General features: G+C 51.2%; 1 protein-coding gene across 1 annotated transcript in view; it reads right to left on the reverse strand.

Annotated features, from left to right (window-relative positions):
• The window catches only part of LOC130125486 (DNA (cytosine-5)-methyltransferase 3A-like), a 204,094-nt gene that overhangs the window by 33,088 nt on the left and 146,014 nt on the right, over window positions 1-24,992 (reverse strand). The window contains exons 15-17 of the mRNA XM_056295062.1: window positions 23,853-24,036; window positions 23,561-23,645; window positions 11,917-12,062 (exon numbers count right to left, since the gene is read on the reverse strand). Coding sequence (XP_056151037.1) covers window positions 11,917-12,062; window positions 23,561-23,645; window positions 23,853-24,036 — 415 coding nt within the window. The remainder of the gene's footprint in view (window positions 1-11,916; window positions 12,063-23,560; window positions 23,646-23,852; window positions 24,037-24,992) is intronic.

Raw genomic sequence — 24,992 nt, forward strand, 5'->3', positions numbered from 1 at the left:
GGGCGAGAGGCTGTGACCGTACCCCCTGGTAGGGCGCCACTGGGCGACCTACCAGGCCCGTCAGGGTGCGTCCTGTGGAAGTCCCGGATGAGGTTTGCGTCCAGGACAAGGCGACGAGGGACCCAACACCTCTCCTCCGGGCCATATCCCTCCCAGTCAACGAGATACTGCAGGCCGCAACCGCGGCAACGAGAGTCCAGGAGACGACGAATGGTGTAAGCCGGATGATCATTGATCATATGAGGAGGTGGGGGCGGGGGGGCCGGAGGAACTAGAGGGCTGGTAGAGACAGGTTTGAGGCAGGACACATGGAAGGAAGGGTGAACCCGGAGAGTGCGGGGCAGCTTCAGACGGACCACAGAGGGATTAATGACTGACAATGGGAAAGGGACCAATATACCTGGGGGACAGTTTTTTAGCGTCTGATCTCAAGGGTAGATCCTTGGTAGAGAGCCATACTTGGTCACCGGGGGAGTAGTCCGGAGCAGGGGTGCGATGACGATCCGCCAAGCGCTGGTAACGGCCGGAGGCCCTGAGCAGTGCAGCACGGGCTCGCCGCCAGGTCCGACGGCACCGACGGACATGGGCCTGGACAGACGGAACCCGAATGTCTACCTCTTGAGAAGGAAAAAGGGGGGGCTGATAGCCATAAAGGCATTGAAAAGGGGACAACCCAGTAGCAGACGATGGCAAGGTGTTATGGGCATATTCTACCCAGGGAAGTTGTGAGGACCAAGAGGATGGGTTGGCAGACACCAGACAGCAGAGGACAGTCTCCAATGTCTGGTTGGCCCTCTCGGCCTGGCCGTTGGTCTGAGGATAGAACCCCGATGACAGGCTGACGGTGGCACCGATGGCAGAGCAGAAAGCCTTCCAAACAGCAGAAGTGAACTGGGGGCCACAGTCAGACACTATATCACGGGGGAGACCGTGGACCCGGAAAACCTCCCTGACCAGCAGATCCGCAGTCTCTCGGGCCGAAGGCAGTTTAGACAAGGGCAAAAAGTGAGCAAATTTACTGAAGCGATCAACAACAGTCAGTACAACGGTGTTACCGTCGGAGGCGGGCAGACCAGAGACGAAATCCAAGGACAGATGCGACCAGGGACGGTGTGGAACAGGCAGGGGGCGCAGCAGACCGGCTCTGGCCCGAGCGGAGGGCTTATTCTGGGCACAAACAGGACAGGCAGAAACAAAAGACCCAGTATCCTCCATCATGGAAGGCCACCAGAACCGCCTGCGGAGGAAGGCTAGGGTATGGGTTACTCCAGGATGGCAGGTAAGTTTGGAAGAGTGAGCCCACTGCAACACGCTAGATCTAACAGTGTCTGGAACAAACAAGTGCCCGGGGGGACCGTTACCTGGGTCAGGCTGAGTCTGTTGTGCTGCCATGACCTCCCTTTCAATGTTCCAGGTGACAGCCGTAGCCGCAACCACACAGGTAGAGGGAACGATGGTGTCAGGTTGGAGCTTGGGCTCAGACTCCTCCCCATGCACACGAGACAGAGCATCGGGCTTGGCATTCCTGGAGCCAGGTCTGTACGTCAAAGAAAAATTAAAATGACCAAAAAAGAGCGCCCACCTGGCTTGGCGCGCGGTGAGTTGCTTTGCTGACTGGATGTATTCCAGGTTCTTATGGTCAGTCCACACTATAAAATGAAGCTCAGACCCCTCCAGAAAACGTCGCCATTCCTCCAGTGCCAATTTCACCGCCAGGAGCTCACATCATAGTTCCTTTCAGCTGGGGAGAGACGGCGAGACAGGAAGGCACAGGGGTGTGTCTTACCATCCTCACTGGAGCGCTGAGAAAGGACCGCCCCCACCCCAATCTCAGAGGCGTCCACTTCTACAACGAACTGCTTGGTTGGGTCTGGCTGGATGAGGATAGGAGCTGTGGTGAAGCGGTGCTTGAGGGCTTGGAAAGCTGCCTCTGCTACAGGGGTCCACAGGAACGGTCTGGAGGTGGAGGTAAGAGCGGTTAGTGGGGCCGCAACGCGGCTGTAGTTGCGGATGAACCGTCTGTAGAAGTTGGCAAACCCGAGGAACCTCTGAAGCTGCTTACGGCTGGTCGGGCTTGGCCACTCAAGAACTGCTCTGACCTTGGCGGGGTCCATTCTCACCTGCCCATCAGCCACGATGTAGCCCAGGAAGGTGACTGAAGGGGCATGGAATTCGCACTTCTCTGCTTTTACGAAAAGGCGGTTCTCCAGAAGCCGTTGAAGGACTTGGCGGACGTGCATGACATGCTCTGACAGGTCTCTGGAAAAAATCAGGGTATCATCCAGGTAAACAAAAACGAAACGATCCAACATGTCACGTAGGACGTCATTGACCAGACTCTGGAAGACAGCTGGGGCATTAGTGAGACCAAACGGCATCACCAGATATTCAAAATGCCCCAGGGGGGTGTTGAAGGCAGTCTTCCATTCATCTCCGTCTTGAACCCGGACCAGGTGGTAAGCATTGCGGAGGTCTAGTTTAGTGAACACTGTGGCTCCCTGGAGAGAATCAAAAGTGGAAGTCATGAGGGGCAGAGGGTACTTATTCTTGACTGTGATGTTATTTAGGCCTCTATAGTCAATACACGGCCGGAGGGTCTTGTCCTTCTTGGCCACAAAAAAGAACCCCGCACCAAGGGGTGATGATGACGGGCGAATAAGACCAGCAGCCAAGGAGTCCTTGATGTACCTCTCCATGGACTCCCGCTCAGGCTTGGAGAGGCTATATAGGCGGCTGCTGGGGAGGGGAGCGCCTGGCAGCAGGTCAATAGCGCAATCATAGGGGTGATGAGGAGGCAGGGAGAGAGTTTGCTGCTTGTTGAACACGGCTTGGAGGTCATGGTACTCTGGAGGCACCAGTGACAGGTCAGAGGTCTCAGAGCTTGACACCTGACAGGGGACAGACTGAGGCAGAGCAGACTGGAGGCATATGGCATGACAGACGGGACTCCAACTTGAAATTCTGGCCAATGACCAATCAATACGGGGACTATGCTTAACCAGCCAGGGATGACCAAGTATAATGGGAACAAAGGGAGAATTGATAACGAAAAAACTTAACTCCTCTTGATGGTTTCCCGACAACAGGAGGCACACAGGCTCGGTCTTAGAGGTTATCCGGACCAGGAGACGTCCATCCAGGGCATTAGCTTCAAGAGGCTGGTCCAGACTCACAGTGGCAAGACCTAGCTGCTTCACAACACTTGCATCCAAAAAGCTTTCATCAGCTCCAGAGTCAATTAAAGCCAAAAGTTTAGTGGACCGACCTTTAAAACTGATGGTAGCTTGCAACTGGGTACGTGGACGAGGAGACAGAGGGCAGACAGTTGGGCTCACGAGGATCCTCCCCCTCCCTCGTGAGCCTGCTAGTTTGACGGAACGGTGAGGGCAGGAGGCGAGAAAGTGACCAGGCTGACCACAATACAAGCAGCTGTTCTCGGTGATGCGGCGTTGACGCTCCTCCGGGTTGAGCCGGAAGCGGCCGAGTTGCATCGGCTCCGAAGCTGGGGAAGAGTCACGCCTCGGGTTTTCTCGGAGGACGGCAACCTCAGTCGAGCGAGCTCGGCCCCCAGAGTTTGGAGGTGTGGCCCGTGGTAAGTTGTTGTGACCAGGAAAGCGGCGCGTCCTCTCTCTCCTCCACTCCTGGAGACGGTTGTCCACACGAATGGCCAGGGTAACCAATTCCTCCAACCCTCCAGGCTCGGGGTAGGAAACCAATTCGTTCTTTATGGATTCGCTTAGCCCGTTGGAAAAGCCGGCCTGGAGGGACTCGTTGTTCCATCCGCTCTCCGCTGATAGCGTACGGAACTCAACTGAGTAGTCAGCGACGCTGCGGGAACCCTGGCGGAGAGAGATCAGTCTTTTTGACGCATCCTTTCCCCGCACGGGATGATCAAAAACCTGGCGAAAAGCAGTGGTGAACTCAGCGTAGGATGAGGAAGTGGAGGCCCGCATCTCCCACACCGCTGTAGCCCAATCCAGGGCGCTTCCCCGGAGAAGACCCATGATGTAAGCGACTTTGGCTCCATCCGTGGAATATGACTGGGGCTGCTGGTTAAACACAATCTCACACTGCATCAAAAAAGGGCGACAAAGTCCAAAATCTCCATCATACTTATCGGGCGGGGCAACCCATGGTTCCTTAGCCGAAGTTGATGGCGCTGGGGGTGGCAGAGCTGGAGGGGCGGATCCCAGGCTAGCGGAGGCACTAAGTTGGGTCTGGATTCCGGAGATCTTTGAGCTGAGCCCACGGAGGGCGTCAGCCATCCCCTGTAGCACCTGGCTGTGCTGGCCGAGGACCGATTCCTGGTTGGTTACAGCCTGGCAGACCGTGGCCAGGTCTGTGGTGGAATGGTCTGCTGGGTCCATAGTGGCTGGAACGTACTGTCACGTATCGGGAAAGAACCCAAAAGCAGACGGGACAACCAGGTAAGGGAAGAATCAAGTCTTTATTGAACTGACCGATCTCGGGGGTAGAGCAAGGCGTGGCTCTTTGGCAGGCAGGCAGGCAGGCAGGCAGGCAGAAGTCCATGAATGGCAACGTTCCAGCGAAGACTGGTCCATCGTGGAGGCCTTTTAAGGGTGAGGGCGATTGCCGGGGTGAAGGGGGGGTCAGCAGGTGTTAGCTGGTGTAGCAGGTGTCAGCTGGCGTAGCAGGTGTCAGCTGGGGTAGCAGGTGTCAAGGGCGATGGCTTTGATGTCAAGGGCGAGAAGCTGTGACAACTTCCAACACGGGGTGGGGGGGGGTGTGATTATAAGCAAGTTAAAATAGATAGATGGGCCAAGCCATAGAGCATACTTCTGATCCTCATGTGCCACCAGTACTTCCAACACGGGGTGGGGGGGTGGGGGTGGGTGGAGAAGGTATGATTATAAGCAAGTTAAAATAGATGGATGGGCCAAGCCATAGAGCAGACTTCTGAGCCTCATGTGCCACCAGTACTTCCAACACGGGGTGGGGGGGTGGGGGGTGTGGAGAAGGTAAGATTATGAGCAAGTTAAAATAGATGGATGGGCCAAGCCATAGAGCAGACTTCTGATCCTCATGTGCCACCAGTACTTCCAACACAGGGGGGGGGGGTGGAGAAGGTGTGATTATAAGCAAGTTAAAATAGATAGATGGGCCAAGCCATAGAGCATACTTCTGATCCTCATGTGCCACCAGTACTTCCAACATGGGGTGGGGGGGTGGGGGTGGGTGGAGAAGGTATGATTATAAGCAAGTTAAAATAGATGGATGGGCCAAGCCATAGAGCAGACTTCTGATCCTCATGTGCCACCAGTACTTCCAACACGGGGGGGGGGGTGGAGAAGGTGTGATTATAAGCAAGTTAAAATAGATAGATGGGCCAAGCCATAGAGCAGACTTCTGATCCTCATGTGCCACCAGTACTTCCAACACGGGGGGGGGGGGGGGGGGGGGAGAAGGTGTGATTATAAGCAAGTTAAAATAGATGGATGGGCCAAGCCATAGAGCAGACTTCTGATCCTCATGTGCCACCAGTACTTCCAACACGGGGGGGTGGGGGTGGAGAAGGTATGATTATAAGCAAGTTAAAATAGATAGATGGGCCAAGCCATAGAGCAGACTTCTGATCCTCATGTGCCACCAGTACTTCCAACACGGGGGGGGGGGGGAGAAGGTGTGATTATAAGCAAGTTAAAATAGATGGATGGGCCAAGCCATAGAGCAGACTTCTGATCCTCATGTGCCACCAGTACTTCCAACACGGGGTGGGGGGGTGGGGGTGGGTGGAGAAGGTGTGATTATAAGCAAGTTAAAATAGATGGATGGGCCAAGCCATAGAGCAGACTTCTGATCCTCATGTGCCACCAGTACTTCCAACAAGGGGTGGGGGGGTGGGGGGGGTGGAGAAGGTATGATTATAAGCAAGTTAAAATAGATAGATGGGCCAAGCCATAGAGCAGACTTCTGATCCTCATGTGCCACCAGTACTTCCAACACGGGGCGGGGGGGGCGGGGTGGAGAAGGTATGATTATAAGCAGAGGTGCACATAAGTGGTGCGCAGGTGCGCATGCGCACTTAAAATATTCAACGAGCACCAGATTCAAGTGTTTTACTGCGCATTTGCGTACCAAACATTTTGCAGTGCAGAGTATGAGCCACTGCTTTTAGCCAATGCTATAGTATGACCCACTAATTTCTCCAAAATGTCAAAGAAGCAAGCGACGTTGAGTAATTTCTTTGGTCTTCCTCCACCTCCACCAAAGAAACGCCATACTGAACCAGAACCAAAGTCAAAGCGTACGTTTTCAGAGAAATGGCAGCAGGACATCGGCTGGCTTCAAACAGATGACGCCCGCACCGAGATGTGGTGTAAACTATGTCGGGAAAATCCCACATTAGCGGATAGAAACTGCCACTTTTATATGGGGATGAAAAACTTCAGCCATCCAGCTTTTGATAAGCATGCAAACAGCAGAGAACACCAGAAAGTAGCGGAAGCTATTGCTAACAGGCGCAGCCAGGACCAGAGACCCAGCGGCCCGCTCGACAGGTGGCAAGACCGACTGACCGAAGAACAACATCAGGCACTGAAAAACATGCACGTCCTATGCGTTCATACGAGGAGGATACTCCGCTTCTCAAGAGGTTAGCAGTTAACGTTGGGACTGCTCATCATTCACGAGAAGGGGGATCCCGCATCACGGACAGCATCGCTCAGACGATAAGTTCAGAGTTAAGTGAAAAACTGAAAGCAGCTGAATTTTGGGGTGTGCTTTTCGATGGATCCGAAGATATAACAAAAACGGAGCAGGAAATTGTGTACCTTGTTTCTGTGTCCCGCAACGGCGAATACAGCTCAGACTTCCTTGGATTAATTAATCTGGGGGCCAACCGAACAGCACAGGACATAGTGGATGGACTTGTGCAACTGTTCAGTGATTGTGGTTTAGCGGAGTGGAAGACAAAGTTGGTGTCGGTACGCAGTGATGGAGCAGCTGTCAACGTTGGAGTTTACAACGGAGTCGTTCCCAAATTACGTCAGATGGTTGATATCGGGGATTCCCTTGTGCATATCCTGTGCACCGCCCACACGTTGGAGAACTGCGCTAAATCAGCTGATCGTGCGGTCCCATACTGTGAGTCATTTAATAAATCTATCATCACTTTGCTAAGTTTTTACTTAAAGAAAGGGGGTGCAAAACGAATTGCACAACTACAAAAGATATGTGAGGAGAAAGACATTGATTTTGTCAAACTAGGTAAGTTCCACAACATCAGATGGTCTGCATGGAGACAAGAGACTCTGTTTGAAATATGGAGAATGTTACCAGCCAATCAGATCCAAGCGGCAACAAGTGATGACAGTAGCCTAAAACATATCTGCACAGAGCGTTTTTGTTGTTTCCTAGCCAACATGCTTGATGTTGGGAACATTTTACAGTTCACCTCCCTCAGGTTCCAGAAAGACAATCTGACTATTGGTGAATGCAAAGATGAGCTCATGGTTGCTATTGGACAGTTGACGCTACTGATGGGCAGTGAGGGCAAGTACAGGGAGGAGACTGTGGCACATGCTGAAGCTGACAGGGATCAGATTGATGTGTTGAGAGCTTTAATTCATGAATTTGAAAGCAGATATGAATCCCTCAAGTCATGCGATCACTTTTTGATTTTTGATCCTACAACTTGGCCTCATGAAATGAAAGACCTCCACGGTTTTGGCAACACAACACTTAGTAAAATCCTTGAGAAATATGAGGCCAGCATGCATGTTGACAAAGATTCAACTTTAAGAGAGTGGATGCGTTTAAAGCAAGCTGGAAAACGTTTGGCAGCCTCCTCTGTGCATGATCTAGTCAATGCAGTGAACACCAGCAACCCAGGCAGTTACTCCAACATTCAGAAAGTCCTTCTGCTGTCTCTTACACTGCCCTTGAGCAGTGCTGCGTGTGAGAGGGGATTTCACACCTGAATATAATAAAAAACAAGGACAGATCCTGCCTGTCAGACTATCGCCTCTCATCTCTAATGCACAGCCACTTATCGAAGTTCACAACAGAAACCTTTGACCCAAAGCCAGCAGTAGACTTGTGGATGCAAACAGCTAATCGTAGGCGGAAGCAGCGAGAAAGGAGCAGGCCTAGTACATCTGGTGTTTTTGAAATAGAGGAAGACCGTCTGGAGGGGAGTGATGAAGATGACGATGATGTCCTGTAGGATAACAGAACTTTCAGTGCTTTAAATAGCAGTATCTGTTGTGAGTTTGATTTGGTTTTCAGTGTTTGAAAAAGCAGTCATTTGTATATCTAGTTTTCAGTGCTTGAAGAGCAGTCATTTCATTTGAAAGTCACACGTATGGCACTTTAAAGAACAGACATTTTGTTGTAACCTACTGCTTTTATTCATTTTCAGTTGAAATTAAAGTACATGTAATGTTATCCACGTATCCCTCATATTTTGTTCATTTTGTGAGGTGGGTGGGTCATGGAAAAATGTATTTAAAAACAGGTGAGCACCAAGCAAGAACCTCAGGTGCTCCTTTGAGAACCAGACCAAAAAAATTATGTGCACCCCTGATTATAAGCAAGTTAAAATAGCTAGATGGGCCAAGCCATAGAGCATACTTCTGATCCTCATGTGCCACCAGTACTTCCAACACAGGGGTGGGGGTGGGTGGAGAAGGTATGATTATAAGCAAGTTAAAATAGCTAGATGGGCCAAGCCATAGAGCAGACTTCTGATCCTCATGTGCCACCAGTACTTCCAACACAGGGGTGGGGGGGGGGGGGAGGTATGATTATAAGCAAGTTAAAATAGATAGATGGGCCAAGCCATAGAGCAGACTTCTGATCCTCATGTGCCACCAGTACTTCCAACACAGGGGTGGGGGTGGGGGTGGGTGGAGAAGGTATGATTATAAGCAAGTTAAAATAGCTAGATGGGCCAAGCCATAGAGCAGACTTCTGATCCTCATGTGCCACCAGTACTTCCAACACAGGGGTGGGGGGGGGGGGAAGGTATGATTATAAGCAAGTTAAAATAGCTAGATGGGCCAAGCCATAGAGCAGACTTCTGATCCTCATGTGCCACCAGTACTTCCAACACAGGGGTGGGGGGGGGGGGAAGGTATGATTATAAGCAAGTTAAAATAGCTAGATGGGCCAAGCCATAGAGCAGACTTCTGATCCTCATGTGCCACCAGTACTTCCAACACAGGGGTGGGGGTGGGGGTGGGTGGAGAAGGTATGATTATAAGCAAGTTAAAATAGATGGATGGGCCAAGCCATAGAGCAGACTTCTGATCCTCATGTGCCACCAGTACTTCCAACACGGGGTGGGGGGGGGGGGGAGAAGGTATGATTATAAGCAAGTTAAAATAGATGGATGGGCCAAGCCATAGAGCAGACTTCTGATCCTCATGTGCCACCAGTACTTCCAACACAGGGGTGGGGGGGGTGGGGGTGGAGAAGGTGTGATTATAAGCAAGTTAAAATAGATGGATGGGCCAAGCCATAGAGCAGACTTCTGATCCTCATGTGCCACCAGTACTTCCAACACAGGGGGGGGGGCGGGGTGGAGAAGGTGTGATTATAAGCAAGTTAAAATAGATAGATGGGCCAAGCCATAGAGCAGACTTCTGATCCTCATGTGCCACCAGTACTTCCAACATGGGGTGGGGGGGTGGGGGGGGGTGGAGAAGGTATGATTATAAGCAAGTTAAAATAGATGGATGGGCCAAGCCATAGAGCAGACTTCTGATCCTCATGTGCCACCAGTACTTCCAACACGGGGTGGGGGGTGTGGAGAAGGTATGATTATAAGCAAGTTAAAATAGATGGATGGGCCAAGCCATAGAGCAGACTTCTGATCCTCATGTGCCACCAGTACTTCCAACACGGGGTGGGGGGGGTGGAGAAGGTATGATTATAAGCAAGTTAAAATAGATAGATGGGCCAAGCCATAGAGCAGACTTCTGATCCTCATGTGCCACCAGTACTTCCAACACGGGGGGGGGGGGGAAGGTATGATTATAAGCAAGTTAAAATAGATGGATGGGCCAAGCCATAGAGCAGACTTCTGATCCTCATGTGCCACCAGTACTTCCAACACGGGGTGGGGGGGGGGGGAGAAGGTATGATTATAAGCAAGTTAAAATAGATGGATGGGCCAAGCCATAGAGCAGACTTCTGATCCTCATGTGCCACCAGTACTTCCAACACGGGGTGGGGGGGGGGTGGAGAAGGTATGATTATAAGCAAGTTAAAATAGCTAGATGGGCCAAGCCATAGAGCAGACTTCTGATCCTCATGTGCCACCAGTACTTCCAACACAGGGGTGGGGGGGGTGGGGGTGGAGAAGGTGTGATTATAAGCAAGTTAAAATAGATGGATGGGCCAAGCCATAGAGCAGACTTCTGATCCTCATGTGCCACCAGTACTTCCAACACAGGGGGGGGGGGGCGGGGTGGAGAAGGTGTGATTATAAGCAAGTTAAAATAGATAGATGGGCCAAGCCATAGAGCAGACTTCTGATCCTCATGTGCCACCAGTACTTCCAACATGGGGTGGGGGGGTGGGGGGTGTGGAGAAGGTATGATTATAAGCAAGTTAAAATAGATGGATGGGCCAAGCCATAGAGCAGACTTCTGATCCTCATGTGCCACCAGTACTTCCAACACGGGGTGGGGGGGGGTGGAGAAGGTATGATTATAAGCAAGTTAAAATAGATAGATGGGCCAAGCCATAGAGCAGACTTCTGATCCTCATGTGCCACCAGTACTTCCAACATGGGGTGGGGGGGTGGGGGGTGTGGAGAAGGTATGATTATAAGCAAGTTAAAATAGATGGATGGGCCAAGCCATAGAGCAGACTTCTGATCCTCATGTGCCACCAGTACTTCCAACACAGGGGTGGGGGGGGTGGGGGTGGAGAAGGTATGATTATAAGCAAGTTAAAATAGATGGATGGGCCAAGCCATAGAGCAGACTTCTGATCCTCATGTGCCACCAGTACTTCCAACACAGGGGGGGGGGGGGCGGGGTGGAGAAGGTGTGATTATAAGCAAGTTAAAATAGATAGATGGGCCAAGCCATAGAGCAGACTTCTGATCCTCATGTGCCACCAGTACTTCCAACACAGGGGTGGGGGTGGGTGGAGAAGGTATGATTATAAGCAAGTTAAAATAGATAGATGGGCCAAGCCATAGAGCAGACTTCTGATCCTCATGTGCCACCAGTACTTCCAACACAGGGGTGGGGGTGGGTGGAGAAGGTATGATTATAAGCAAGTTAAAATAGATAGATGGGCCAAGCCATAGAGCAGACTTCTGATCCTCATGTGCCACCAGTACTTCCAACACGGGGTGGGGGGGGGGGGAGGTGTGATTATAAGCAAGTTAAAATAGATAGATGGGCCAAGCCATAGAGCAGACTTCTGATCCTCATGTGCCACCAGTACTTCCAACACGGGGGGGGGTGGGGGTGGAGAAGGTATGATTATAAGCAAGTTAAAATAGATAGATGGGCCAAGCCATAGAGCAGACTTCTGATCCTCATGTGCCACCAGTACTTCCAACACGGGGTGGGGGGGGGGGAAGGTATGATTATAAGCAAGTTAAAATAGATAGATGGGCCAAGCCATAGAGCAGACTTCTGATCCTCATGTGCCACCAGTACTTCCAACACAGGGGTGGGGGGGGGGCGGGGTGGAGAAGGTGTGATTATAAGCAAGTTAAAATAGATAGATGGGCCAAGCCATAGAGCAGACTTCTGATCCTCATGTGCCACCAGTACTTCCAACACGGGGTGGGGGGGGGGGAAGGTGTGATTATAAGCAAGTTAAAATAGATAGATGGGCCAAGCCATAGAGCATACTTCTGATCCTCATGTGCCACCAGTACTTCCAACACAGGGGGGGGGGGGCGGGGGGGGGAGGGAGAAGAGCACTTACGTGTTTCCGTGTGACATTGCGCACATCGCCAACATACATGATGCGTCCCTGGTGCCTCACAATGCCGACAGTGATGGAGTCCTCACACACCTCTGATGCCACATATCTGTCCACTTGGATCCCCAAATCCCTCAGCACCAGCAGACCTGAGCACATGCCAGCACATCACACACGCACACACAGTTCCTTAGTACTTCAGTATCATGACAACACAAACACAAGGCATGTGAGGTTTTGTGCAACACTAGCTGTGAGTACTTCTACATCTGACAATGACGACAAGAATAACACACTTCACACAGACACACTTATGAGGGTTACACAAGCACCTACGACCGGTTCTCATACAGCATGAAGAAGATTCTGCCTCGCTTCTCATCACTCACCCCTCACAACAGACACACAACACCACCACCATGACACCTGCTGCCAGCCTGCAGCCAATCCCCTGTTGTCTCTCCATCACACAAACACACCACACACACACACACACACACACACACACACACACACACCAGACCCCCCACACACACACACCCCACACTCACCCCACACACACACACACACACACACACACACACACACACCAGACCCCCCACACACACACACCCCACACTCACCCCACACACACACACACACACACACACACAGACACACACACACCCACACACACACACACACACACACACACACATACAACCACACACACACACACACCCACACAGAGACTGTTTACAACCTGGCATTAAGACATGTGCTGGGGGACACCTGGCATTAAGACATGTGCTGGGGGACACCTGGCAGTAAGACGTGTGCTGGGGGACACCTGGCATTAAGACGTGTGCTGGGGGACACCTGGCAGTAAGACGTGTGCTGGGGGACACCTGGCATTAAGACGTGTGCTGGGGGACACCTGGCAGTAAGACGTGTGCTGGGGGACAGCTGGCATTAAGACGTGTGCTGGGGGACACCTGGCAGTAAGACGTGTGCTGGGGGACAGCTGGCATTAAGACATGTGCTGGGGGACACCTGGCAGTAAGACGTGTGCTGGGGGACACCTGGCATTAAGACGTGTGCTGGGGGACACCTGGCTGTAAGACGTGTGCTGGGGGACACCTGGCAGTAAGACGTGTGCTGGGGGACACCTGGCAGTAAGACGTGTGCTGGGGGACAGCTGGCTGTAAGACATGTGCTGGGGGACACCTGGCAGTAAGACGTGTGCTGGGGGACACCTGGCAGTAAGACGTGTGCTGGGGGACAGCTGGCATTAAGACATGTGCTGGGGGACACCTGGCAGTAAGACATGTGCTGGGGGACACCTGGCAGTAAGACGTGTGCTGGGGGACAGCTGGCATTAAGACGTGTGCTGGGGGACAGCTGGCATTAAGACATGTGCTGGGGGACAGCTGGCATTAAGACGTGTGCTGGGGGACACCTGGCAGTAAGACGTGTGCTGGGGGACACCTGGCATTAAGACGTGTGCTGGGGGACACCTGACCCCAGGTTGACAGCACCAAGTAAAGTTATATTTATACAGGACTTTTAACATCCCAGTTACAAAGTGCAGGACACTCAGTCAGAGACAGACCAGTAAACACACAACATAAATTGTATGAGTATGAAGCTCGTCACGAGGAGCAACAAACCAAGCTGAAAGTGAACCACAACACAAGACAGGGATGTGGCTCCAGTATCACAAGACAGGGATGTGGCTCCAGTATCACAAGGCAGGGATGTGGCTCCTGTATCACAAGACAGGGATGTGGCTCCAGTATCACAAGGCAGGGATGTGGCTCCAGTATCACAAGACAGGGATGTGGCTCCAGTATCACAAGACAGGGATGTGGCTCCAGTATCACAAGGCAGGGATGTGGCTCCAGTATCACAAGACAGGGATGTGGCTCCAGTAGGACAATACAGGGATGTGGCTCTAACATCACAAGACAGGGATGTGGCTCCAGCATCACAAGACAGGGATGTGGCTCCAGTAGGACAAGACAGGGATATGGCTCCAGTAGGACAAGACAGGGATGTGGCTCCAGTAGGACAAGGCATGGATGTGGCTCCAGTATCACAAGACAGGGATGTGGCTCCAGTATCACAAGGCAGGGATGTGGCTCCAGTAAGACAAGACAGGGATGTGGCTCCAGTATCACAAGACAGGGATGTGGCTCCAGTATGACAAGACAGGGATGTGGCTCCAGTATCACAAGACAGGGATGTGGCTCCAGTATCACAAGGCAGGGATGTGGCTCCAGTATCACAAAGCAGGGATGTGGCTCCAGTATCACAAGACAGGGATGTGGCTCCAGTATCACAAGACAGGGATGTGGCTCCTGTATCACAAGACAGGGATGTGGCTCCAGTATGACAAGACAGGGATGTGGCTCCAGTATCACAAGACAGGGATGTGGCTCCTGTATCACAAGACAGGGATGTGGCTCCAGTATCACAAGACAGGGATGTGGCTCCAGTATCACAAGACAGGGATGTGGCTCCAGTAAGACAAGACAGGGATGTGGCTCCAGTATCACAAGACAGGGATGTGGCTCCAGTATCACAAAGCAGGGATGTGGCTCCAGTATGACAAGACAGGGATGTGGCTCCAGTATGACAAGACAGGGATGTGGCTCCAGTATCACAAGACAGGGATGTGGCTCCAGTATCACAAGGCAGGGATGTGGCTCCAGTATCACAAGGCAGGGATGTGGCTCCAGTATCACAAGACAGGTTTTTAGGATTCCGCAAGTCTAACGGACTGAAGCTTGTTCCAGAGGCTCGGGGCAACACTGCAAAGGCGCGCAGTCGCCTCTTGTGTTGCAGCTGGAGTGAGGGATGGATAAAAGGCCGAGGCTTGAGGATCGGAGTGGTGGGGAAGTGGACTGTGGAATGAGAAGACCAGAAATGTAACTGGGGACCAGATCCTGCAGGGCTTTACAGGTAATCAGTAAGATCTTATAAGTCCTTCTGCATTTTACGGGGAGCCAATAGAGGGATGCGAGAACAAGGGTGTGATGGGAGCTCCGGCTAGCGCTAGTTAGCAGTGTAGCGGCTGCATCCTGAGCCAGCTGTGGACGACTTGATATGGCTTGGCTGGTGCAAGAGCAGAGGGACTTACAGTAATGTAGATGGGAGAAAATGAAACTGTGAATTCATATTTTGATACGCCTAAAAGACAAATCATTTCTGATGTTTGCAACATGTCCTTGCTGAGGGAAACAAGATGGCTGGGACACGCTTGGTAACATGGTGATGGAAAGATATTCTGGTCAAATATGATGCCAAGATTCGTAGGTTTGATGTTTGAATGAAGTGGACCAATAAACTGAACAACTGCAGTGGCAAAGTTCTCAGGACCAGGTAAGAGAACTTCAGTTTTATCAGGGTTTAAATGGAGGACATTAGGGGACATCCAGTCTTTGGTGGCAGCTAAGCAACCATGGAGGGAGGACGGTTGATTCAGGTTATCGGGGTTGGCAGAGAAATAGATCTGAGTATCATCGGCATAACAGTGGTATGACGTGTCTTGAAAGTGACTAAACAAATGACCCAGAGGAAGCATGTATAAAGAGAACAGGACTGGCCCAAGGACAGACCCCTGGGGGACTCCACACATTAGGAGAGCTGACGAGGACAAAAGATTGTTAACACAAACATTAAAATATCTCTTAGTCAGATAAGAACGAAACCAATTGAACACTGTACCAGAAATGCCAACCCAGTTCTCCAAGCTCTCAAGTAAGATGGCATGATCGGTGGCACCAAAGGCAGCAGTTACATCTAGGAGAGTAAGAATAGAGTATCCACCTTTATCAGCAAGCACAAGAATGTCATTGGACACTCTTAGTAATGCGGTCTCAGTACTATGGTAGTGACGAAAGCCAGACTGACTGTTATTGAAAATGTTTTGACCCTCAGTCAGCTGCAGGATTTGGTCCACAACCTTTTTTTCAAGGACTTTGGATAAAAAAAGAAAGTTTGGAAATCGGTCTATAATTCTCTTCCCTTGCCGGATCAAGAGAGGGTTTTTTTGAGGAGGGGCTGAACACAGGCCATCTTACAATAGTCAGGTATGGACTCAAGATGTGAGTGAGCAGAGGTGATAGGGAGCAGGTTGGGACCTAAGCCGGGGGGCATGGATTTTAAAAATTATGTCGGAACTTCAAGGGTAGATTTTTTCCATCTGCGTTCTGCCTTCCTATAGTCCCTTCTTTTCTGGCAGATGTGTGTGTCTGTGTTTCTGTGTGGAGTGTGTGGACTTGTTAGTATGGGCTGTGATTACACCCAACGCATCCTTCAATGTGTCTTGAGATCTGATCACTCAGGCCACATTCAGAGGTGGCCTGTGACGCATTTGTCTACTTCGCATTTAAAGTGTAAACCAACATGTCCAGGGCCACACTGAAGGACCGCCTACTCAGCTGACGTCCTCTGCCACACTGAAGGACCGCCTACTCAGCTGACGTCCTCTGCCACACTGAAGGACCGCCTACTCAGCTGACGTCCTCTGCCACACTGAAGGACCGCCTACTCAGCTGACGTCCTCTGCCTAAACAATAGAAACAATATCCAGTAGAAAAAATAACCTGCGTCATTCGGCTGAGTGCAGCTGAACTGTCAGGGGTGATGGAGCAAATGCAACCTGAAGTGCAGGGGGGCACCTGAAGTGCAGGTGGGCACCTGAAGTGCGGGTGGGCACCTGAAGTGCAGGGGGGCACCTGAAGTGCAGGTGGGCACCTGAAGTGCGGGTGGGCACCTGAAGTGCAGGGGGGCACCTGAAGTGCGGGTGGGCACCTGAAGTGCGGGTGGGCACCTGAAGTGTGGGTGGGCACCTGAAGTGCAGGGGAGCACCTGAAGTGCGGGGGGGCTATAAAGCAGCTGTTAAGTGGGTGAAAACACAGGCTGGCCACCTGACACCTGTTTCAGCAAAGCCTCCTCTGCGTTTAGGTTTTTCTTTTTGTTTAGCTCGTCCGTCATTCCCGACACCCATCAGACCTACGTCTGTGGAAGAGCTTCCACCCACTTGCACATTCAAGCTTAACTTCAGCTTCAAGTGCATTTGCCCACCGTAGTAGCGCAGAGCCCAACCCTCCCAAACCCGCTGGAGTTACTACATAATGTGAGCCTGAAGCCACGTGACTGGGTTCAGGATTACAAACTCTACCGTTCACACATTTACACTTCCCCACATAACCAGTTTCAACTTTTACTGTGCATTTATTCATTTATTTGGATCCCCCCCCTCCTTTTTTTTCTCCCCAATTGTACTTGGCCAATTACCCCACTCTTCCGAGCCGTCCCGGTGGCTGCTCCACCCCCTCTGCTGATCCGGGGAGGGCTGCCGACTACCACATGCCTCCTCCCATACATGAAGAGTCACCAGCCCCTTCTGTTCACCTGACAGTGAGAAGTTTCAGCAGGGGGAGGTAGCACGTGGAAGGATCACGCTATCCCCCCCCAAACAGGCGCCCCGACCGAGCAGAGGAGGCGCTAGTGCAGCGACCAGCACACATACCAACATCCGGCTTCCCACCTGCAGAAACGGCCAATTGTGTCTGTAGGGACGCCCGACCAAGCCGGAGGTAAGACGGGGATTCGAACCGGCGATGCCCGTGTTGGTAGGCAACAAAATAGACCGCTACGCCATGCGGACGCCCACTTTTACTGTGTTTTTTGAGCATAACATGAAAGAAGGCAAACAAAGCCTGGCGCTCCTAATTAACCCAGTTAGTTTTCCTCACCAGATGTTGGTCTCTATCTGGCGCCACGTGCAGCTGCTGCGTCCATACCACTGTCAGGTGAAACCTATAGATTATTTCTCAGATCCAGTAAATCAGGACAGGGCTCTGACGTCAGACAGATGTACATCGTCAATAACATTTATCTACACAATACTTTTTAAAAGCCTGCTATGCTTCCTATCAACGTGCAGAGGAAGTAAAAGAGAGGAGGTGCAGGTGGGTTTGGGTGATTTACTGTGTTTCTTTCAGAGCTCCTCCATGTTTGTATGACGACATTATTTGGTAGATAGTAAAAGAGAGGAGGTGCAGGTGGGTTTGGGTGATTTACTGTGTTTCTCTAGAGCTCCTCCATGTTTGTATGACGACATAATTTGGTAGATAGTAAAAGAGAGGAGGTGCGGGTGGGTCTGGGTGATTTACTGTGTTTCTCTAGAGCTCCTCCATGTTTGTATGACGACATAATTTGGTAGATAGTAAAAGAGAGGAGGTGCGGGTGGGTCTGGGTGATTTACTGTGTTTCTTTCAGAGCTCCTCCATGTTTGTATGACGACATAATTTGGTAGATAGTAAAAGAGAGGAGGTGCAGGTGGGTTTGGGTGATTTACTGTGTTTCTTTCAGAGCTCCTCCATGTTTGTATGACGACATTATTTGGTAGATAGTAAAAGAGAGGAGGTGCAGGTGGGTCTGGGTGATTCACTGTGCTTCTTTCAGAGCTCATTGCCATAATTGGTAGAATAACAAAAGAGGAGGTGCAGGTGGGTCTGGGGAATTAACTGTGTTTCTTTCAGAGCACCTCGACATACTTTGGTAGAATAATAAAAAAGGAGGTGCAGGTGGGCCTAAGTGATTAACTGTGCTTCTTTCAGAGCTCCTCGCCATAATTGATATAATGATAAAAGAGGAGGTGCAGGTGGGTCTGGGGTGATTAACTGTGTTTCTTTCAGAGCTCCTCCATGTTTGTATGACGACATAATTTGGTAGAATAATAAAAGAGGTGCAGGTGGGTCTAAGTGATTAACTGTGCTTCTTTCAGAGCTCCTTGTCATAATTGGTATAATAATAAAAGAGGAGGTGCTGGTGGGTCTGGGTGATTAACTGTGTTTCTTTCAGAGCTCCTCGCCATAATTGGTAGAATAACAAAAGAGGAGGTGTGGGTGGGTCTGGGTGATTAACTGTTTCTTTCAGAGCTCCTCGACATAATTGGTGGAATAACAAAAGAGGAGTTGCAGGTGGGTCTGGGTGATTTACTGTGTTTCTTTCAGAGCTCCTCGCCTTAATTGGTAGAATGATAAAAGAGGAGGTGCAGGTGGGTCTGGGTGATTAGCTGTGTATCTTTCAGAGCTCCTCGTCATAATTGGTAGAATGATAAAAAGAGGAGGTGCAGGTGGGTCTGGGTGATTAGCTGTGTTTCTTTCAGAGCTCCTCGCCTTAATTGGTAGAATGATAAAAGAGGAGGTGCAGGTGGGTCTGGGTGATTAGCTGTGTATCTTTCAGAGCTCCTCGTCATAATTGGTAGAATGATAAAAGAGGAGGTGCAGGTGGGTCTGGGTGATTAGCTGTGTTTCTTTCAGAGCTCCTCGCCATAATTGGCAGACTAATAAAATAGGAGGTGCAGGTGGGTCTTGTGATTAACTGTGCTTCTTTCAGAGCTCCTCGTCGTACTTGGTAGAATAGTAAAAGAGGAGGTGCAGGTGGGTCTAAGTGATTAACTGTGCTTCTTTTAGAGCTCCTTGCCATAATTGGTAGAATGATAAAAGAGGAGGTGAAGGTGGGTCTGGGTGAGTAACTGTTTCTTTCAGAGCTCCTCCATGTTTGTATGACGACATAATTTGGTAGAATAATAAAAGAGGAGGTGCGGGTGGGTCTGGGTGATTAACTGTGTTTCTTTCAGAGCTCCTCGCCTTAATTGGTAGAATAACAAAAGAGGAGATGCAGGTGGATCTGGGTGATTAACTGTGTTTCTTTCAGAGCTCCTCGACATAATTGGTAGAATAATAAAAGAGGAGGTGCAGGTGGATCTGGGGAATTAACTGTGTTTCTTTTAGAGCTCCTTGCCATAATTGGTAGAATGATAAAAGAGGAGGTGCAGGTGGGTCTGGGGTGATTAACTGTGTTTCTTTCAGAGCTCCTCCATGTTTGTATGACGACATAATTTGGTAGACTAATAAAAGAGGAGGTGCGGGTGGGTCTGGGTGATTCTTGGTAGTTTACAGAAGAGGAGCAAGTCAAACTAATGAAGGAGCACTGGACTGGTTTTTGTTTGCATGTTGCGTCGACTCCTCCCGTCACGTGTCTGCACCTGTGTATCGACGTGGTTGTGACACGTGTCTGCCACGGGCGGACAGACACGGGCTTCAATAACGTGCTTGCTTGCTCTCCTCGCGGAGCGCGCATTTTGAATCCTACTGTGGCCACGCCAAGACCCCAAAAAGACACGCCCGCCTCTATTTCTCATTGGTCCGTCACAACACGTCCCGCCTCTATTTCTCATTGGTCGGTCGCAACACGTCACCCCTATGTTTGATTCGACTACCGCGCTTGTGAGACGTGTGTGATGGACTGTGGCTTGGAGGAGGTCCGCGGAAGAGGACGCCTCCCCAGAGACTTGTACCCGTGACACTGGGGTAAGCTGGTCATGTGATGATAAAGGAGGTACAAACAGGAGATGTCCAGTCGACAGGACTCCTTTGGTGAGACGAAGACGAACCATTTTCACCAGCAGATGTTTCCCTTGGCACCATAATAATGCATTCCTTATCCCATTTCCACAAATAAGCAGGCGTGCTATTCAAGAAGGACGCGCTTAGTATAGAGAAACACGCGCTCCTCCTGAAGGAGGTGTAGCCAACGTGTGTGGCTCCATATGGCAAGTGGACCACGTGGTTCCGATGTCCGCGCATAAAGCAGGCTGTTGACTCGGCTAGGGAGTTCCATCATGCAGCCTAGCCGGTAGCTTCGCCGTAGCTCACTGCTCTGGTGTCGCTGCTGGGCTTAGCGGGCTGCATGCTTTGTAAAGGACACCTTTTGGTGCCGCCGTTACACGTGATCGCTCAGACGCCGCTCTGGCCCACACTACCCGGGACGCTGGCTTTCCGTTTGAGACCAGGCTGCGTCATATCGTATGCAAGCCAGCTCCTTCCCAGCAGCTCGGCCTCCACCAGTCTGATTCCCTCTCCCTGCCTTGGTCTACAACTGCACGGAATCTGGGTGTCATGACTGATGATGGACTGACTTTTACTGGGCATATTGCGGCACTTAGCAAATCTGGATCGTCTAGAGCAGTGTTTCTCAACCGGGGGTCCGCGGACCCCTAGTGGTCCGTGGTGTAATTGCAAGGGGTCCGTGAAAATAAAATATCTTTAAAAAAAGATCCTATGACATTCATAGAAATAGGATTATTTTACTCAAATGTGACTGAGACCTTTATCTACCTAAACTATAAAGGCTAACAGGACTTCTTTCTCTAATTACATCTGTTTCACAAGTGTAATTTATTGTATCTTAATAAGAGATCTCGCTCCCGTTCGCATTGTTAAAAGTTACTGCATAAGAATTCTGTTGTTACATATATCTGAAAGTTACTGAATACATATTCTGTTTTGTTACATATATCTGAAAGTTACAACTGAACGCTCTTATTTTTGCCCCAAAGAGTGAATAAATGCTATAATGCAATTTAAAATGCAGTTTCTACTGTTTCTATCAAATTGCAACCCCCCTCCCCCAAGATCAGGTGGAGGGGTCCTCAGGGTAGATCAAAAATACGCAGGGGGTCCAGGACCCCAAAAAGGTAGAGAACCACTGCTTTAGAGTCCTTCAATAGGAGCCTGAAGACCCATCTGTCCAACCTCTGCTTACCTAGTTAAATGTGCTGCTCGTCATATGTGCTGAGGTTGTTGCGCAATAGATTTTATCACCTGCAACATCAGTGAGGGTTACCAGTGTTGGCACCTGTTCCTATTCCCTGGGATTTTTTAGCTTTTTTCTTATAATTCACATAATAATTTAGATGACAATTTGATTAAATTTGATGTTAATTTAGATTGCTGTATTTTGTATGTCGCTTTGGACAAAAGCATCTGCTAAATGGCTAAACACAAACATAAAATCACTCATGAAGAATGTGGTCAAAAGGGTAGCCTATCGGCTACATAACCTTACAGTTATTAAAACAGCAGCAGCAAGGCAATGAACAAATAATTGGGCAACTTCCATGACCAGATATACCTAAATGAATGGTTCCTTGCGTCCGGTCAATGGAATGGAAGCAGACACGTGTCTTCAGCAGCCAAACGAAACGTCTCCGCAAAGCCGAATACAGCGTAGAAGCAGCGCACAAGCGCTTCTGTGACGCCCTCGGACGCTCACGGCGAGGCTACGGTAGAGCGCCACAGCGTCCAGTTGAGTTGCATGCAACCCAGCCAATCACAGACAGAGTAGGGCGGGTCTCGGCGTGGCCATTGTAGGATTCGTAAATTCGCTTCCGGAGCGTGTGGCCCCCTTCCCTCCGCCTCCCTCCAACCCCGTGTTTCACTCCGCGTGTGTGTCAGTCAGCCCAGGACCCAGCGTCATTCATTCATTCATTCATTCATTCATTAATCATCAGCCGCTTCTCCGGGGTGGGGTCGCGGTGGCAGCAAGCCAAGTAGGGCACTCCAGACCGCCCTCTCCACAGCAACGCCCTCCAGTTCCTCCTGGGGGATCCCAAGGCGTTCCCAGGCCAGATTGGACATGTAGTCCCTCCAGCGAGTTCTGGGTCTACCCCGGGGTCTCCTCCAGGTTGGCTGTGCTTGGTAAACCTCCAAAGGAAGGCGCCTAGGAGGCATCCTAATCAGATGCCAGAACTACCTCAACTGGCTCCTTTCGATGTGAAGGAGCAGCGGCTCTACTCCGAGCTCCCTCCGGATGTCCGAGCTCCTCACCCTATCTCTAAGGCTGATCCCAGACACCCTACGGAGGAACCTCATCTCAGCCACTTGTATCCACAATCTCACCCTTTCGGTCACTACCAAAGCTCAAGACCATAGGTGAGGACTGGAAGAAATGCTGACTGGTAAACTGAGAGCTCTGCCTCCCGGCTCAGCTCCCTCTTCACCAAAACGTCCGCATTCCTTCTGGTGCTGCACCAACCCGCCTGTTAGTCTCCCGCTCCACTTCCAGCTTCAACCCAGCGTCACTGTGAAGGACACATTTAGTTCGACGCACCTGAGACATCTATCACGTATGGTCTCCCACGAGCCACGCCCCCTCTCTCCGCTTGGAGGCGAGGTCAGACCACACACCCCTCCACAGTGACACGTGTTTATTTCCCTATAGGGTGGAGGCGAGGTCAGACCACACACCCCACCACAGTGACGCGTGTTTATTCCCCTATAGAGTGGAGGCCAGGGCAGACCACACCCCCACCACAGTGACCCCATCACAAGTGGTCACTCGAGATGCCCTTGGAGACGCATTCTGATGCCTGGAGTGAACGCCATCCATCCATCCAACCGCTTATCCCGCTGTCAGGCATGCTGGAGCCCAAACCAGCAGTCACTGGGCGGCAGGCGGGGAGACACCCTGGACAGACCACCAGGGCTGCGCACACACACACACACACACACACCGAGGGACAATTTAGTACGGCCGAGTCACGTGACTACATGTCTTTGGACTGTGGGAGGAAACCGGAGCCCCCGGAGGAAACCCACGCAGACACGGGGACAACATGCAAACGCCCCACAGAGGACGACCCAGGACCTTCTTGCTGTGCCACCATGCCGGCCCCGGGTGTGACCTGACATAGTTATTATAGCTGTCCACTTGTGATCGGATCACCCAAGACGCATGTTAATGCCAGGTGTAAACACACACACACACACACACACACACACACACACACACACACACACATACACACCTGTGGCGATACCATCAAAGAGAGAAAGGACTCTTATTGGCTGCCTCTTCTCCGCCGCGACTGGAGGATACAACTTGGCTGGCTCCTGAGAGAGAGAGAGAGAGAGAGAGAGAGAGAGAGAGAGAGAGAGAGAGAGAGAGAGAGAGAGAGAGCGGGGGGGGGGGGTTGGGAGAGAGAGCGGGGTGGGAGAAAGGATGCAGAGGATGTTTGGAGAGATAAGAACAAGCACAGATCAGTCTTCCGTCCGGCCCAAGATGGCCGCCGTGCTCTGCATCACGCCGTCTTCACTTACGAACTCCTGCTCGTGGTTGTTGGCGAAGAAGTGCTGCAGGCGGCAGGGCCAGTCGTCCCGCCGCTGCAGCAGGCCGCACGCGCTGCTGGGCCCGCACATGTAGCAGTTCCACGGGTCTTCCTTGATGGCTGTCGCCGCGGAGCCGGCCCCTACCAACAAGTCCACACACTCCACGCAGAAACACCTGCACACACGCACACGCACACGCACACACAAGCCAAGTTTGCCATTGGACTGCAGCATTTTCCAGAAGGCTGGAGCTAGGGATGCAGCGATACCGATACCAGTACTGGGTATCGGTCCGATACTGTCCTCATGTACTAGTACTCCTAAAACTACTCCAATACAACCGCACCAATACCCGACGAGACAATTCCTGCTGAAACGGTGAAAAGTGGGCGGTGCCTTTTCTCGCCATTCGCACGGGAAGAGGAAACGGAGCCAGACAGGTGACGCGGAGCGACGGCCAAGAAGCACGCGACCACCACGTGTCGCTTGTCCAAACAGAGCGAGAAACGACGAAGTCACACGTGCGTGTGACCTGGATGAGCGCAGGCCGCCAGGCACGGAGGCGGTGTGTGACGTAAGAGGGGCGGAGCGGGTTTTTTACCCGCCGCACTGTGACCGCGATACGTCGGGTTGTGTGCAGGTCCTGTTTTCTGCTTCACGTCTGCTTCAACGGGTAAAGACGACACAGAACTGTGTCAAACTGCTTCAAATAAACACCTTGTTGTACCAGAGGCAACGCAACGCAGCAACACAACCTTGTGTTTTGTTTTAATGCGCATTAAAATCAAATCAATCAAATCAATGTGTATCCATGATCCTGTATAAAACCACCTAGTTAATTCATCTCATCTCCAGCCGCTTCTCCGAGGTCGGGTCGCGGTGGCAGCAAGCTAAGTAGGGCACTCCAGACCTCCCTCTCCCCAGCAACGCCCTCCAGCTCCTCCTGGGGGATCCCAAGGCGTTCCCAGGCCAGATTGGACATGTAGTCCCTCCAGCGAGTTCTGGGTCCACCCCGGGGTCTCCTTCTTCCAGTTGGCCGTGCCTGGAAAACCTCCAAAGGAAGGCGCCCAGGAGGCATCCTAATCAGATGCCCGAATCACCTCAACTGGCTCTTTTTGACACAAAGGAGCA

Source organism: Lampris incognitus, chromosome 15 (assembly GCF_029633865.1).
Source record: "Lampris incognitus isolate fLamInc1 chromosome 15, fLamInc1.hap2, whole genome shotgun sequence".
In the NCBI taxonomy this organism is placed as follows: Eukaryota; Metazoa; Chordata; class Actinopteri; order Lampriformes; family Lampridae; genus Lampris; species Lampris incognitus.